The 17,690-nt window shown below is 37.1% G+C and overlaps 3 protein-coding genes across 3 annotated transcripts in view; 2 read left to right on the top strand and 1 right to left on the bottom strand.

Annotated features, from left to right (window-relative positions):
• LOC117409052 (lysosome membrane protein 2-like) overlaps positions 1-5,220 on the bottom strand; it is a 45,148-nt gene extending 39,928 nt beyond the window's left edge. The window contains exons 1-3 of the mRNA XM_059017444.1: positions 4,896-5,220; positions 2,035-2,192; positions 194-341 (exon numbers count right to left, since the gene is read on the bottom strand). Of these exons, the coding sequence (XP_058873427.1) occupies positions 194-341; positions 2,035-2,192; positions 4,896-5,015 (426 nt within the window). The 5' untranslated portion in view covers positions 5,016-5,220. The remainder of the gene's footprint in view (positions 1-193; positions 342-2,034; positions 2,193-4,895) is intronic.
• A 165-nt stretch (positions 5,221-5,385) lies between these two features.
• On the top strand, positions 5,386-17,686 carry LOC117400835 (putative protein FAM47C). The gene is made up of 9 exons (XM_034001155.3): positions 5,386-5,631; positions 6,169-6,538; positions 7,132-7,313; positions 7,971-8,133; positions 8,229-8,429; positions 11,547-11,702; positions 12,307-12,384; positions 13,554-15,041; positions 16,187-17,686. The coding sequence occupies exons 1-8, from the start codon at positions 5,564-5,566 to the stop codon at positions 13,680-13,682; spliced, it is 1,347 nt and encodes a 448-aa protein (XP_033857046.3). The 5' UTR covers positions 5,386-5,563; the 3' UTR covers positions 13,683-15,041; positions 16,187-17,686.
• On the top strand, positions 14,828-17,016 carry LOC117400830 (starch-binding domain-containing protein 1-like). The gene is made up of 2 exons (XM_034904466.2): positions 14,828-15,041; positions 16,187-17,016. Exons 1-2 carry the CDS (start codon positions 14,828-14,830, stop codon positions 17,014-17,016), a joined length of 1,044 nt encoding a protein of 347 aa, XP_034760357.1.
• Positions 17,687-17,690: the final 4 nt, after the last annotated feature.

Here is a 17,690-nt window from a genome sequence, read left to right as displayed (position 1 = left end):
CGATTGCAAATACCATTTATGTTGCTCCTTTTGCACTTGCGCCAGGACAAACACTTGGAATAAATACAAATAAAAAATGTCCTGTTTTCTTATTTGACGAAGGCTAAAGGTCTGATCCACTTTTTCTCCAAGTTTTCAACAAGGTTACTATTATGCAATAGACAGGCCATGGTGTATGTTGTTGTTAACTTACTATAGCAGGAACATTAACAGTTCTGATTGGATCATCTTCTCGGCATCCCACGGACATCTCAGGCACAAACACATATGTCTTGGGCATGGTGGCTGATACTTTAGTGTCATTGTCAGAAAATCTCACATTCTCCTTTGGCCTGAACTCTCTAAAAAAATAAATAAATAAAGAATTCATGCACTATGTAGTAGGGTTGGACGATAATGACATTTTCAGTTATCAATTATCGGCTGTAAATTATCACGATAATCATGATTATCGGCTGAAAAAATAACATATGTAAAATGTCTTGGAATTTATCAAATTTAAAGCTATATATACTTGAGCAATATGACAACTGCCTCTGCGAGTTTAGAAGAAATAAAAGTAGACCATTTTCAAAAAGACCAGCATCTTTAATAAAAGTTATGAAACAATGGTTGGTTACAAAAAAGCACAAATAATATAACCAAACGTTTGTTTGGTAGCTTTTCAACTTTTGAAATATAGGCTACTTATTAAAAAAAAGTGTTTAAAAAAAAAAAAAAAAAAAAAAAAAATTATAAATTGCGATTAAAAAATATCAGCTTTTGAACAGTTTCAGCACTGAGTCGACTACGTTGCGGGGTCACTATCAATCCACATCCACTGAACAGCCTTTCAGACGGAACGCTCGTGGCTGGCAAACACAGATACTTGCAAGCTAACATGGAAAGATGTGGAAATGACTGGGCATGCATCTTCCACCAGTTTAGTGGATCAACCTCGATAGCACTGTCAGGTAAGCTGAGATATCCGAGAATCTCACGCTGAACAGCTTCTGACACAGACAGGTTTCTTGCAAGTACTCCAGGTTTTATCTTCTTGATTTTGACTGCCTGTTTCAAAAGTGAGGTTAAGCCTCCCTTGGTTTTCCTTTTTCTTGAGGTAAGCAAAGTGTGCACAGATCACGTGTTGCGCCTCGCGCAGACAGTTAAGTCCTGTCTTACTGCTTCAATGCAGAGTTACTGTTACACACAAGCATATCATACTGGGTAACGGACAATAAATGATTATCGATAATTATTTTTCAACGCAATACAATTATCGATGCAAAAACATTATCGATAATATCACGATAATCGATTATTGTTCCAACCCTACTATGTAGACTATTCTCCAACACGTGCCAATGAATACATGCAAAACAACTGGAGAGCATCGTCCATTTTTTCTAAAGAGATCAGAACCCCTCCTTCAATGCATGTGTTTTAAAGAGCAATCCGTTTCACAAATACAGTGGTACCATACTACTAGTTTATTATAAATACAGAATGACTGAGTGGGCCATTTGTTTTTTTTTTTTTTTTTTTTTTAACTCTAGAAACGTTAAAATTACCAAGATGTTCAATGTAGCACCAGTCTTGGTAACACAGTAATATGTGCTTTAAACACTAAAACATGATTTATGTAATAAATAAAATGTCATGACTTTGTCAGACTTCGTTGTTCAATTCCCTTTTTACCACTAGCAACATGTGCTTCTTCCTAATATAAATATCTGTGGGAGTTTTGGGGATGTGAATAGCAATTTCTGCAAGACGAAAGGTTCCTAAAACAATCTGATTCACTTTTATTTCATCAGCCAGGCTATGTGGCAATGAGCACTTTATAGGCAGTCCGTTTTAATGTTACAAAACCCAGACATGTCGAAATATGTAAGAAGCTATTCTAAAATTACTATTTGCACAATGCAGCTGATGGTCGAGACTTGTGTAACTGTCTCACAGGACATCTATCAAATCCTGGAGGGGAATATTGGCATTAATTCAATACAGAATTTGGGGAGTAGATTAGATGTCTGCTTCAATTGGAAGGCTTACCTGTAAGTGTAAGGTCCCTTCTCCTCCACAAATGGCTTCTCTCCTAGAAGTACCTCAGAGGGGTTTCTCAGATCAAAGAAGTAAAACTGCATATACACTGGCGGAGGAGGGTTCTCCCAGGCCTCAAAAGCATCAGTGCCATTCTTCAGTATTATTTCCTATGAAGACAATGAGCATTGTGCAGTTATTACCCCCTGTGGTATATGTTTAAACTCATGTATCATACACTAATCCCAAAAGGCTTAATAGCAAGTAAGACACAAATGTAAGAAATGTTCATGTTTGAATCTCTCAACACATAAAGTTTAGACCCCAAACAAGCAAATCCAGGTCCTTAATACAGTAGTAGCTAAATCAGATGACATGAAGCAAATCCAAACCAGGAAAAAAAAAAAAAAAAATTATATATATATATATATATATATATATATATATATATATATATACACACACACACACACACACACACACACACACACACACACACACCCTGTTACTGAACCCATAATTGAACACTGCATGCCAGTGTGGAATTTGGCATCAGAAAAGGCCCTACAGATGATGTCATTCTATATTGTACCAAGGGTTTTACAACTAAGACATAATTCCAAACAGTTAACCCAGGAAGACGCTTACACTAAAGGTTAAAGGAAACTGCTAATGTCTGCAAAAAGATTTAAATGAGGAAATGCATTTAAAGAGTAAGTAGCGGGGTTCCGAAACATATAGCGTTTACACATCCCCACGTGTTGCTACAACTGTTTAAGTAACGTACCTGTAATTTTTCATTTTCACTGTTAACATACTGACAACTTTTTAGAATTTACACTTATAACTTTAAAGTCTGTTTCAAAGCTCTTTTCAAAATGGCTGCTCTAGTGCACTGGGGTTTGAGAACCACTGCTCTAAATCACTGCAGGAAGAGTGATTTAAAAAAATATATATAACAAGTGCTCTAGCTTTTCTGTTCCGTACCACATGATGGATTGTTATTGCTATGTCACCTGTTTGCCAATGTGGGCAATAATCCTTATCAATAACTATCAGTGCACTAGAGCAGTCTAAATATCTAAAGGCAGCAGGTATAGCTTGTCATCCGTATGAACTAATGGGTCTTATGACTCATTATGAGTTACCAGTTAAGCACGTGACTACTGTAGATGTGCCTGATTGTTTTTTATTGCAGAATAACAACCCATCCCCCCAGTGTAAGGCTTCACTTCTAAGATACTGTACCACTCCCTTCAGTTTGAAAGAAACAAGTTAGGACAGGGACAGTAACTCTGTTAACTTTGTTTTCCATTCAATAACATAAAAACAGCTTCCAAACTTTTGAAAATGCAAAAACAAATAGCTCATAGCCTTACTTGAAAAACATTATATTAAATCCATGGAACCATTTTCAAATTTCTTAGCCTAACACAAAACAGAGGAGGTGCCGGGGAACAGAGGGATTTCTGTATGGTAATTCTCATGCTGTTGAATTGAAAGTTTGGTAATAGGACATAGACACTCCACATGAGATGATCACAGTATGCAAAGGAAATGCAAGTTTTGTTCTGATAATGTACATTATGTGTGACTTACTTAAACAGTAATACCAGGCATTCACTGTATGGAATGTTTAATGGAGCTAAAGAACCAAACTGGTCCGTACACTCTGCTAATTCCTGATGTGCAGGGTATTATTACAATTATATGTCAATGAAGAGATGAGCATTTTACTGCTGTATTCTTTTTTGATGCATTATAATTCCAGAACATTTCTCTGCCATGAACATCTATTCATTTTATAGGTCATAAATGTGCAGTTTTGACAGAAACACATGTTATAGCATACTCTGTACCCAGGACTACACCAGGTTAAGAAAACTGGGTCATTTCACCAAGCAAGTGAATTTGTCACCACCCCCTTCACTGCCAATAACCACTCAGGTGCTCCCCCTACTGACTGACATACTTTCAGACAGTAACATGCTTTGACCCAGAATACACTGCTTATGTAAAGTGACCCAGGGATTACAAGTGCAAACAGATCACACATAGAAACTGAGATACCTTTCCCCTAAAGTGGTAACAGATTGCTTGTTTCAAAATTAAAATAGATGTGTGCTATAACATGCGATTCTTTTAAAACTGCACATTTGAGACTTATGTGGCAAAATAGCTAAGATTTATGGAATCATGCTGTTAGCTACAATTACTTTAACAATTTACAAAATATGTGTTGATGACTATTAAGATATTGTAGCGTGCACGGGGGAAGGCAGCAGCAGGGCTGGTAAGTGACGTGATCACACACAAAGACATAAGCCCGATATATGCTCCTTGCAAAAGAGCCGACTTTTTTGTACGGCGGTATCGGCGCTATGGTTTAGACTAGTGCTAGAGGTCCCGGGATCGCGCCCGCCCTCCGCCTGAGTGTGGATTGCCTCGCCCTGTATGATGCGGCTGCCTGCGTAAACCGAGATCGCTACTATATGTTAAATATCCCTTCCTTTCTTGGAGAATGACTCTTAAAATAAAAAGTTGCCTGGGTTAAAATAGGCAACTAATGCACCACCCTTGTCATTGTGCATGTATTCATTTGTCACTATAAATGTTTTGGAGGGTGGTGTCAACAAATCAAAACGATTTAGGATCTGTGTTCTTACAGAGAATAGCAATATTGAAAACTGTTTTGTATATCATGGTCCGCCCTTTTAAAAATGGGGCGAATTCCATTTGCTGCATGAGGCCTGACTGGACAAGAAACAAAACAAACAAACAAAAAAAACCAGCTGACAGAACAAGAAAAAAAATGTTTTCTGATTAAAAACTAGCACAGATTTTAGATTTAAAAAAAACACACACACACTTACCTTCTTTATTCGTGCGTTGAGTGCGTTCTGGAAGACCTGCGACAAAACCAGAGCGATGCTGACAATTAAAACAACAAGTGAAAGTACCCCAGTGCTGTAAATACAGCAGGACTTCTTCATTGTGATTCTATGTTCGTCTTCAAATTGACACTAGACTGAATGAATAATACGACTGTTGAACGTTTATACTAGATGCCGTCTCTCCTTACTCTGTCAGCTATACCGTGTCACGTCCGTTGACTCAGTGAGACAAAATAAGTTTCGATTCTGATATTTGTGTTCCACCGGCCCGTGAGATTCAGTAAACAACACGCCACCCAGCCCAAATTTTATTGACACAATCAAGCACCGCAGTCATTGTGGTCGCACAATAATGACGTCTTTACATTAACTTGAATAGATTATTTTGTTTTCATTCGTTGGAGTTTTATTTGATAATATTAGGGAACATCTGAGAGAAATAAAGGATCTATATTCATTCAATTTGTGTTTTTTTTCAGCTTTTGTCAAATTAGGACAAGTAGCCACATCCGGGTGTTCAACATGTGCCTTGTCGGTTTCTTAGCAACGGCGTTGTGTATACTTTGAGGGTTGAGAGCTAGCACGTTTATGATAATTTTACACAGATGCGAGTTTTTTGGGGACTGTTGTCGAAAGTACAACATTAAATGGATGGTAGAAAAGACCTTCACCTTTCGGTGGGGAAATCTAAAGGTAAAATACATCCCCAGCCATGGTAAGAATGTATTATTATTATTATTATTATTATTATTATTATTATTATTATTATTATTATTATTATTATTATTATTACATAATTACTAACAAAATGTCTATATAATAAAAGTCTAGTTGTGTAGCACAGCGAAAAGCACTTAATAGCATCAGCCTTATATTTCAATCAAAATTTGCCGTTGATCCAATACAAAACACAGCGCTTTATATGATCAAAATGATGGTACTGTATAGATACACGATTACATGAAGCTGATTTTCACTGTACTGTAGCTGCATGATGTTGGCCTAGTACTGTATGTTGTTGCTTTTTTTTTTTTTTTTTTTTTTTTACATGTTTAGGCCTTACTATGTTTGTATTATAATTATTTAGTAAAATACATAAGGCACTTCTTGTGATCTGTGAATTCTTTATTTTTTGCTTTTAACATAATTAATTGAACACATATTAATACCATAGTTGTATTCTTTGTGGTAGTCAATAAATAAAACATGCTGATGAAAAACTGGGCTATGTATTTTTGTATGTTTTGTGCAGGTACAAGGAGAGATTGCACACAAAGTATCTAAAAGAAAAGGGGAATAAACAACAACTATCTGGGGCACTAAATGGCTCCAGATGGCGCTTTTTAAAAAACGGAATAGATGATTTCCGAGATGGCTACCCGCCTCTTCGAGGGGATGATTATTTTATTCCAAATCAGAAGGGCCCTCGCCCTGTTGTTCATGGTGAGCCAGTCTCTTTGAAACAACAGCCAAGAAAGAGATTCACCAAAGAACAGGTGTGTTACTCAAAGCAGACCCCGTTACAGCAGGCTCGCGGGGAGTACATCGAGGAGATTGAGTATGGCCTTACCCAGCACCCCCTGGCTCTCTATCCACACCTGGAAGAAGGTCTGCCTCCAGAGGTAAGACACAGGATTTTGTATACTGGTAATATCCAGTTTCCTGAGAAATTAAGAACTCAGAAACTATCATTTGCTGTACTGGTTTTGGTTTATTTTATCACAGCTTTACTACTTTTTCTCCATGCCCCCGAAGTTAAACTGAGATAAGCCATAATTTGATTTTTTTTAAAAAAACATTTTATTGTAATGGTAGTCACCCTGGATTACCTTAATCAATAAAAAATGTCTCCTCTAAATAAGAACTATAGTAATAACTATAACACATATTTCGTTACTTCCTCATAATTTAAAAACATATTAAATTGTATTTGTATTTGTATACACTGCATGTAGTACAGTGATGCTTTTTTCAGATGTTGTGAGTAGTAATCTAAGTGAGGTCTTACCAGTGCATTATTTAATAATGGTATCTCTTTTATTAGCTGCCTGCTACTACTGTATATAAATATATAATATGCAGGTCAGTATTTTAATAGAAAAATATTAGTAGAACAATGTTTCAGCAACATTTATTTTTAAAATGTATTTTGTAGCAAGGTTTTTCTGCTTGGCATTTTCTTTGTTATATGGTATTAATTCCATCTCCTTTCTAGCTTTTTGAGGAGGTCGTGGATATCCTTGACCCTGAGATGCACTTGAGTAGCGAGATTGGATCCTGCAGAGCAGACTCTGCAAAAGAGCAGGATGAACTCTCTACCGACCAACAGAAGACAAAAGACCGAGCTCTGTCTACATCTAAAGGGGAGCTGAGCACAAGGCCTTCTGCCAGTGCCATGCAAGTAGATGTGTTTTATTATGTCATGCAGAGGTATCACACCAGTCCACTGCAGGAGTGACTTTTAAATGTATGTCATACTTCATAAGACACAGTGCTTTGTACTGGGGTGAACATGTTGTTGTTAAAACCCTATGTGAATTAATAGTTTGGGCTTGGTTTTCTAAACTGCCGGATTTTTTCTAAAGGAAAATGCCCACAAGGAATACTTTTGTCTTAACCTTGCTGTATCTGTATATGTCATCCTGTTTTTGACTTTACAAACAGCACATCCTTTACCAGATAAGGCAAGACAGAACATTATTAGACTTAAGACAGCGAACACTGCTAAAACACCACAGAAAGCCCTACATTTCCAATATACATATTACTTCTTCTTGCTTCCTTGTTCTGTGATACGCTTATTGTAATATTTGTATTTTTATATAAAACAAAGTGATTTTGATGTATTTCTTTATGTTCTTTAGCTAATTTGATCGAATCCTGTTCATCACAGGGGTGCTTAGATTGGTTTAACAGTGACATCACCCTCCAGTTGCTGAACCTCGTCAGACAGTTTTCTGGCTGTTTAGACCTTTCTAAAGTTTTCTTATAGTTTCCAGTGGCCACTTGTGACAAAAGCAGCCCCGGTGATTCTGAGTTTCATATTGACTTTAGAAGTGAAGACTCGAAACATAAAAACCCGTACATGTGGCTTCAAGACAAGGAAGAGGCGGTGAAGGATGATAAGAAAATGAAGATAAAGTGCCTTCCATCTCCATCCCTTGATGAGGACATAAAGCAGATCACTAAGGAGTTTTGTGAATGGGTGGCTTCCTTGGTAAGCATTTAAAGTGGTAGAATAGATGTATTTTATTTTTTTCATAAGAAAGCTTGGTATCCCCTTGTTGACAGCCGTTTCTGTGCCTATTGAAGGGTGGAGAGAGTAATAACCTGGATGAGTCCACTCTAATGAGCCTCTTTGGCAGTGGGTACGAGAGCAAGCCTGCCCTCACAGTACCTATCCAGGTTGTGGAGCTGACCAATGTGCCTGCAGAGTTAAGAATGGCTGTCGGGGAATTTCGACCACCGACTGACACTAAATCACAGTTTGAAAAGGATGGTGAAATACCAATGGTAAGAAACCATAGGGTCCTGATATTGAACATTTTCAATTCTTTATTATAAGTATGAATGTGAATATTCTTTATATTATTTACTACAGTTTACTATTGCATTTGAATCTATTGGAGCATTTGCAATGAATACATTAACCCATATAGGCATAACCACCAAGTATACGCATTAAAGAGAAAGTAGCGAGGTTCCGAAAAATATAGCATTACACGTCCCCACGTGTTGCTACAACTGTTTAAATAACGTACCTGTCATTTTTCTTTTCATTGCTTATCGTGTATTGTTATTGGGGATATACATGTAGAAGTTTTCATATAGTTTTCGCTTTAGCAATAACATTTAGGAGAAAATTATTGTCATTTTAAGATCTGGCATTTTTAAAGCACGAAATAGCCCTGCTTTCCATTTCAAACTGCACAAAGGGACCACTAGAGGGCAGTATTGGATTGAACACTATATATAATGATAGGTTATTTGAAGTTATAGGTCTGTGGTTCCCAGCCTTTTTCAATGTAGGGACTACCTTGGTGTTTGAATTTTTGCCACGGACCACGCATTTTTTCACAACAGCAATTTGAAACTAATTTGTATGTGTATATGTATAAGTACATGTAGAAAGTAAAGTATTTATATAACATACCTAAATTAATGAGATTCCTGGGCTTGAATCTTCGCTAACAGTTCATCAAGGAATGTTGTCATTTTGAGCATTGAAAGTTGCTATTGGCAAAGTTACCGTTTCTAAAGTTTAAAAAGGTTATTTTGTTTACATTCCGAATGCTTTGTATATAAATGGCATTTAAGAGTTTCGTTTGACAAAACCTCCTGACAAATAATGCATTGGGGCTTTGGGTCGTCCTTGGACCCAGTAAATACCAGTACTGGTCCACACAACCGTTACCTCGTGTAGCAAATGAATCTATCCATTTCTAACGCAATTGAATGTACTCACTTCGCTCGATGTACATATAAAAAATACACCACAGTCGAGGTTGGTGGGAAGCAATTAAGAAAATTAAAAAATGATTGGAGAGTGTACAGGATGTTACAAACCACTTTTGGTCGGCCGTGATGTGTAAAATAAACGGGATTGGTGGCGACAGTCAACAGGATTTATAGCATTTTGGGTAAATATGACGGTGTCAAGAACAGACTGTACACATTATTTTCAGAAGTAGTTAAGAGAATTTCCTTTTGGCGTATAGTCTTGTGAGATATTAAACCTGGTTGAATAAACCCATATAATAACGTGGAGCTGAAATCGGTCATTCGCACTACGGTACAGTTCACAAGTGAAGCAACAAATACAGCCTCTTTTTGTTTCACATTTAACTTCTGTTACTATATGCAGCTCTCTAAAAACGTGTAATATGGAAATAATAAGGATATTCCTATATCCCTGGCAACACTGTAGCCTATATTGTATATTGTTGAAAATGAAAAGTACTAAAACTGTGGGATTAATGTTTTTTTTTTGGTTTTTTTTTGTTTTAATTTAGTCATTCCAACCGAGTTAGGAATATTCAATGCAGTGCGCTACTTTTATGCGCAGCGAAAAGGCTGAGACAGTCAGATTACATTTTGACAAGACAAATGTGCCTTCATAATGTGTAACAGTTATTTAGTTAGTATTTGTTTCACATTAAAAAGCTGTTTCAGTTAATAGCGGTTTGGAAGACGGTGCTTGATATTGCATCAAAGGAAGCTGTAATATATATATATATATATATATATATATATATATATATATATATATATATATATATATATATATAAGAAAAATGCAGACTACATGCATGTCTTATAATTATATATATATATATATATATATATATATATATATATATATATATATATATATATAAGAAAAATGCAGACTACATGCATGTCTTATAATTATATATATATATATATATATATATATAAGAAAAATGCAGACTACATGCATGTCTTATAATTATATATATATATATATATATATATATATATATATATATATATATATATATATATATATATATATAATGTTATAAAAGCTGTTTGTTGTGTTGCTTAGTAATACATACTGCAGTAGCACAACGTGTGATTCTGTAGAAATTTTTATTTTTTTATTTTTGCAAGAACTGTGTAACTGAATTTTGGTAGTTGTTTATGGACCACCTGGAGTTTACTCGGACCACAGGTTGGGAACCACTGTTGTACATGACAAATTAATTACAATCAATTGTACAGCTCGTTATCTAATTTCTGTGTAGACTACAGTAAATCACTGAGCTTTCTGCTTTCTGTTTAAGCAAAGGACTTTAAATTTGGCCCTTGGTTATTCTATTGTGGTCCTTTTGCAAACTGTCAATCACCTGGCCTGCTTCACCACACAATATTCAGGAAACAAAGGTCTCAAATCTACAGTCTGCCGTCCCTTGTAAGTAACCAATGAGAGACCCGGATTAGCTTGCCTGTCATGAGATGCACAGGATCTGTGTTCATATAATCGGTGTTAACGTTTACAAATTCATTTTACTTTTACCTCTCATAACTTTGGATAAATGGGGTGCTATTTGTGCTATTGCATTGACTACCCAATAGCATAAATTGGCAAATATACTTCAAAGCAACCCTGTATTAAGTTCAAGCTGTGCCCTAGATCAGTGGTTCACAATCCTGGGGACCCTGTGTCTGCTGGTTTTCATTCCAACTGAGCTCTCAATTACCTAACTAGACTCTTAATTGAACTGATCATTTGCTTAATTCGATCTTTTTACTCTTAGTTGCAGATTTCAAGTTAGATATAACATTTTACAAGTAACTTGAACTCTGCAACTGGTTAAGAGCTGAAAACAGTAAAAACAACAACATAAAAGTCTAATTAAGCACATTATCAGTTCAATTAAGAGTCTAGTTAAGTAATTGAGAGTTCAGTTGGAATGAAATCCAGCAGACACAGGGGGTCCCCAGGACCAGGGTTGGGAACCACTGCCCTAGATGGTCAAGATTTCTGGTCAAGCCATTACTGAAACATCCAACTGGCCTTCACTAAAACGTGGTTTGGAAATGCAAGATATGAAAACACATAGGGACACTAAGTGGTAATTAATGCTGTACGTATTCATAACACAGAAATCTTCTTACCATCCAAGCTGGGTTAAGGTGAAGTATGGAGCCTGGTATCTTGACCCAAAGACATGGAAGAAAAGAAATGCAGATGAACCACTCAAAGACCCTAATGATGTTCGTGAAGAAAAACTGGACAAAATGCATAAACTTAGTGAAAAGGTACCTACAACAAGAAGCTGATTTAGATCTGAAACAGCAAATCATGTTAGGTCAGAGTTTGTGACTTGAGTTGGGTTAGTTATGCTGCTCTAAACTTTCCAGACTAATACAATAGTTACTAACTGTAAATACAAATCCACTTCTGTCCGGAGGTTTCTTCCGTTCTGTCACACTAAAGAGCATTTCAGATATCAGACTAGTGTACTTTGCTGCATGCTGGACTCCAGGCTTTTACGCTCCACTGTAAGGTAAGGATGAGATAGTTCGGAGTTCGATGAGTATCGTGGATTGTGGTTTTCATGGATTTAGTATTCAGAATATATTCATGTGTGGTACCTCACATCCTGGATAATGAGTATGTGAAAGCTAAGTTTAGATTATGGATAATAGTCAAGCACAACAAGTATCCAGAATACCAATCATACATGTGACTAATACCTATAACCTATAAAACCTTCTGACTTCTGACAAATCTAATCTGACTGTAGCCATTGCTATTTTGTTATTTACTAAAATCACAAACACAAATAAACAAACAAAAACAGATCTACATTTCTACTCTCACTTTTTACTGATATTTACTTTTTGTTTTTCATATAAAAAGGATGAAGAGTTAATGCAGCTGCATGGGACACACACCTTCAAAGAGTTTATTCTAAACAAGGGAGTCAGAGAGCCTGAGGTAAGAGCAGGCTCAAAGTTTATCAGAGTTTATTTTAGAATTCCTTTCCTGAAGTCCAAGCGCTCAACTACAGCTGTGCCAAAGCAAACATGCAGCTGAACGGCAACATTTGCTTACAGGTTTGGCTACAACAAAATTATTTTTCATTGCAGACTGTTTTGATTATAAAAAGAAAAAGGAAGCATGTTTATGACTTTACTGTGTTTTAAAAAGCTTGAAAAGATTACAAAGAGATTTTAGCTGACACAGTTTGTGCACATCTCAAGTACAAAAAACATATCTTAAACTGTGTGTGAATAAGGGGGAGTGCATTCTGTTAATACTTGAAGTTAATAATCGTTGCTGAATAAACAATCAGGCAGTAAGCTCATTATATTGATCCTCCTCCCCATAGCTACTGATGCACACAGAAACTACTCTCTTACGGGCTGCTAGGAAGACCCTTCCAGAAGCGGAGATACAGTGCCTATAGAAAGTCTACACCCCCTTGAACTTTTTTCACATTTTCTTGTGTCAGTGCCTCAGTTTCATGCATTTAAATGAGGATTCTTTTCCACTTATCTACACACCATACTCCACACTGTTAAGTCTGTTGGGATAGGTCTCTACCAACTTTGCACTCCTAGATTTGGCAATATTTGACCATTCTTCTTCACAAAACTTTTCAAGCTCTGTCAAGTTCCTTGGGGAGCGTTGATGGACAGCAATCTTCAAGTCATGCCACAAATTTTCGATTGGATTTAGGTCGGGGCTCTGACTGGGCCGCTCAAGGACATTTACCTTTTTGTTCCTTAGCCACTCCAGTGTAGCTTTGGCTGTGTGCTTTGGGTCGTTGTCATGCTGAAAGGTTGTGGGGTAGGATGTGTAGATAAATGAAAAAAAAAAATTTTTTATGCATTTTAATTCCAGGCTAAAAGGTGACAATTTTGAAAGGGGGTGTAGACTTTCTATAGGCACTGTATGCTTATTCTGCTCTTACTTCCAAGTGAGATCTGTTGCTGCTGCAGTGCTGTGAAAGAAAATAGATAAATAAACAATACTCATCCTAACCACTAAACCAATAAACGGGAGGAAATTAAAATATGCTTATCATCAACAACGTTCCCAAAAAATAAACGGCCGTGATTAGAAAAAGCTGCATTTCAGTGACCACATTTATTTCTTTGCAGTTCCTTAAGAAGATCTTCTCGCAAGAAGATGAAAATGGAAAAGCTGAGAAGGACAGTAAAATAGGAAGTAGAAAGGATCACAACAGAGCTATATCTACATCAACACACGCTGGAACAATTGTTTATTAATGGACTTCTTTGTTAGTTGTATTTGTAATGTTTGATGTTGTTTTTGTAATTCCTTTGTTTTTATTCAAACCTGCCTTTAATCTCTAATTCTGTTTGAAAGAAATGACATGCTTGTTTATTGTATTGTCTTATTCCTATGTGTTAATGCATATGGATAATCAGGTGCTGTTTTACAGGTATTCATCTCCATAAGTCAGGTTCAATAAAAAACATTGCACGCACTTAAGGGGGATCATTACAGTCACATAAATATTGTACAATTTGTGTAAAATCATCAGTTTATCAGAATGTATTATTCCCGTTTGGGATTATACTTACAGTGGTAATTACATGTGCTGTTTAGTGAACAAATACATAATCCTTAGAGGTTGTGCTATTTTTATATGAATTATTTGGAAGTCAAGCTTCAGCCAAATAAAACCTTTTTTCTGGAGCATGTTGTTTTTGAGATGTAAGGGCTGAGGTTTTGGCTCTGCAGTACTGCTGCTTATTCATAATTGAAGACCTTTCTAGGCAATGCATAATTAGTTAACTTATTACAGTGGCATACAGTGGAAATAACGTCTTAATGAATTGTACCTGGCTATCCAAGTATTCCACAATGATTGCATTGATAACAATGTTTTGTTTCTAGTGAATTGAGACCTTAACAAATTCAACAAATCCATGCCGTGCTAGAGCGGGGCTCTAATGAACCCTAATATTAGTAATAACGACGTCCTATTACCCTTATCGCAGATATCTGTTGTAACGATTAGGTTTGCTACTTTAGTGAACAATGGTATGTTGAAAATACATAATATACTTTTAATATTTGAACTTAATATTTGTATGTCTAATTCTACATCCACGACACCTGTGTTGTCAGTTTAATATTGTCCACCCACACTTCTTTACGACTTTTTCAATGAAGTTAATTGTCTGGTGCCAAGCTAATTGGCAGGACTCTGACGCACACCTGACTGCAGAGAGAAGCAAGTGTTTTGTCATTGCTGCAGCACCGACGGAGAGTGATTACGTAAACCAGACAGATTAAAAAGGGTTAGAATAAACCCAGTCTACAGCTGGCCACTGGTGAGCAGATGACATTGCAGTCAGCAGGAAAAACGCAAGAGTAAAGAGAGCCGACATATTTTTTTGGTGAAATGATTAGTGGATTTGGGCCGTCAGTACTTCTGGGGATTATCGTGGTGCTGTCGGCATGGGCATTATTCATAATACAGAGGAATATCTTTGGTCAAAAAGGCAAAAGAAATGCAGGAGAAACTGGAGCGGAGAGGCTTCCTGCTGAGGCTGAGGAAAAGACGGACGTGAAAAGCACAGGCAATTTGGAAAGTCCCTGCATCAAAGAAGCAACAGGTACGGATTAGTTAACTAGATGTATGCTCGGTTTTTTCTGCTTATTGGGTCGTTTTCCTTATATAACCTGGCATTTAATAAAATTCGGGAAATGTAGCCTACAATAAGAATTTCATTAGGGCTATATTGGTATTTTGGTGCACATACAGTAAGAGCTTATACACGATTTTATGAATTAAGACTTTGGTTTTATCGGTACAGGTAGTACTAATACTGCAAGATTTAAATTGTGACAGGCCAGTTTATGCCTGCTTATGTTTTATTTATTTATTTTTCTTTACTTACTGCGTCAGTCTCTAGTTAAAATTCCCTACTCGTGAACCTGACGTGACTACATCCACTGGTTTTCATTCCAACTTCCATCTACTTAACTAGACCCTTTAATTGAACTGATATTTTGCTTTCATCAGACTTTTTAAAATCGTTTTCAGCTCTTAAACCGTTGCAGAGTTCAAGTTACTTCTGAAATGTTTTAGCTAACTTGACATATGCAACGGTTTAAGAGCTGAAAACAATTTTTAAAAAAGGTCTATAGCAAAATATCAGTTCAATTTTTAAGGGTCTCGTTAAGTAATGGAGAGTTGGAATGAAAACCTGTAGACAGCGAGTCCCCAGGACCGGGGTTGAAAACTGCCCTAGCCCAGTGTAAGTGAAATTACAAAATTACATCGTAGCAATATTTTAAAGCAGGGCTATTCAACCCTTGCTACGTTTTCTTGCAATTGTACCTTAAATTACGTCATTGGACCAATGAAGTGCTGCTTAGAGGTTTAATTGGTCCAATTAATCAATTTAGTGTACAGTTTTTTTTGTTCCAATTGTAGACTAAATTAAGTCTATAGTTGGAACATAACCCTGCAGATGTGAACTTGGTACGACACACGGTCTTAAGATGAGATTTTGGTGCAACAGCTATGTTTATTGGATGATAGAAGAAATTAACTTCACCCAGAGAATGAAATGACTCTGTACGATAAGGCAGTCGTTATGGGTGAAAGTAAAGGGCATCTAGGATTAATAGGAGGTCGCTGTCGATCCTATTCCTCTGTAAAATAGTAAACATTCGCTTTGGTACCAAAAACACTTTTAATATGGCTTGCAATTGAACCACTTTATTGTTTTGTTTTGTGTGATTTTTTTGCTAGATCATCTGACGAAAAATGGGGGCAACATACAAGAGTCCAAAGAGACATCCTGTGTTGAGGAACCCATGCAAGAGGAAGATGCTGCAGCAAGCACTGACAGTGGTTCTACATCACCGAACGAAATGGACCTGCCTTCTGTTGAAGGACACCATACTTGCACTGTGCCTGGTAGTAATGAGCATTTGAGTGAGAAAAATCAAACTCGGCTCCCAAAAAAAGAAGCGACGGTAACGGGCAGGAAAATGACGGGCTCTAAAGCGGATATGAACAGTGCATGGGAACCCAGTATGGAAAAAACTGAAATAAGCATCATGGAGGCAACAATGAATGACAATGAGTGGCTGAAGGGGCTTGACGACAACTCTGATGGAGTTCTGCATGGCGGAGAGAGTACAAAAATGCAGGACGCGCAATCGGGCGTTCACACAGATTCAAGAGCGAAAGAAGAGAGCGCGCGGGGAGACCTGGACACCGCAGGTATACAGGAGTCTGTGCAGACCAGTAAGAAGATTTTGGCTGTGTCACCAATGCCACAGAATGTCGGTGTGTCTTTCCGTGTGCACTATATTACTCGTTCACCGTTCCAGTTGATTGCTGTTACTGGGAACCACAGGGAGCTTGGAAACTGGGAGAACTACGTGCCTCTAAGGCAGGATAAAGATGGATTTTGGTGCAATTCCGTTACCCTACCGGCTGATGTGAAGATGGAATGGAAGTTTGTGATGGTGGAGAATGGCAAGATCAAGCGCTGGGAAGAGTGTTTCAACAGATGTTTGGAAACCACCCATGATGACATTCAAGCGCACACATGGTGGGGATGTCACGTGTAATCTGGTGCTGAAATCTTCTGAATTGAGGCTTTTGCTGCAAAGGCAAGGCATTCAGTTGCACTTCCAGTAACTGGTGGTTAATATCTGTTGCAGGAATGTTAAGGAGTAAAGTGTTTGGTGTGGTGTCGTCCCCCCCCCCCCCCCCCCCATTGTGGAACCTTTTAGTGATCTGCTCACTGTTAGACCAATGGATATGTAAACTTGTATATTACTAATTCATGTTGATGACTGTCTGGACAGTGTTTAGTAGAATAATGACAACATTTTTGCTTTACCTTCCATTACAGTAGTATGCATTTTAATGCTGTTGATGTAAAAAGAAAGAATGGCTTTAATAGATAGCTGTGTTAAACATGTTGATCTTAATAACTTTTCCAACTGCTTGTAGCTGTCCTAATTGTTTATATAGAGCAGCCTAGACTTGGATGAAATTGGTTGTGCTTACAGGCACATGAATAATGTTGAGCCATTTGATTTGGATTAAAGATGGGTTTTCCCTCATGTCGACCCTGTACACTTCAAAAAAGACAGTATTGACAGTCCAGTTTACATTCCCAAAAGGTAGTTTTAGCATGTCCCAGGCTCATGTGATAGGAGGAATCATTTGGCTGTGTTATGCTTTTAATTCCAATCATAAAAACAAACTTGGTATAAAGTGTGTTTTTTTTTTTTTT

Source organism: Acipenser ruthenus, chromosome 1, assembly GCF_902713425.1.
Source record: "Acipenser ruthenus chromosome 1, fAciRut3.2 maternal haplotype, whole genome shotgun sequence".
In the NCBI taxonomy this organism is placed as follows: domain Eukaryota; kingdom Metazoa; phylum Chordata; class Actinopteri; order Acipenseriformes; family Acipenseridae; genus Acipenser; species Acipenser ruthenus.
Note: the sequence above shows the minus strand (reverse complement) of the source record. Positions and strands in the feature narration are given on the sequence as shown.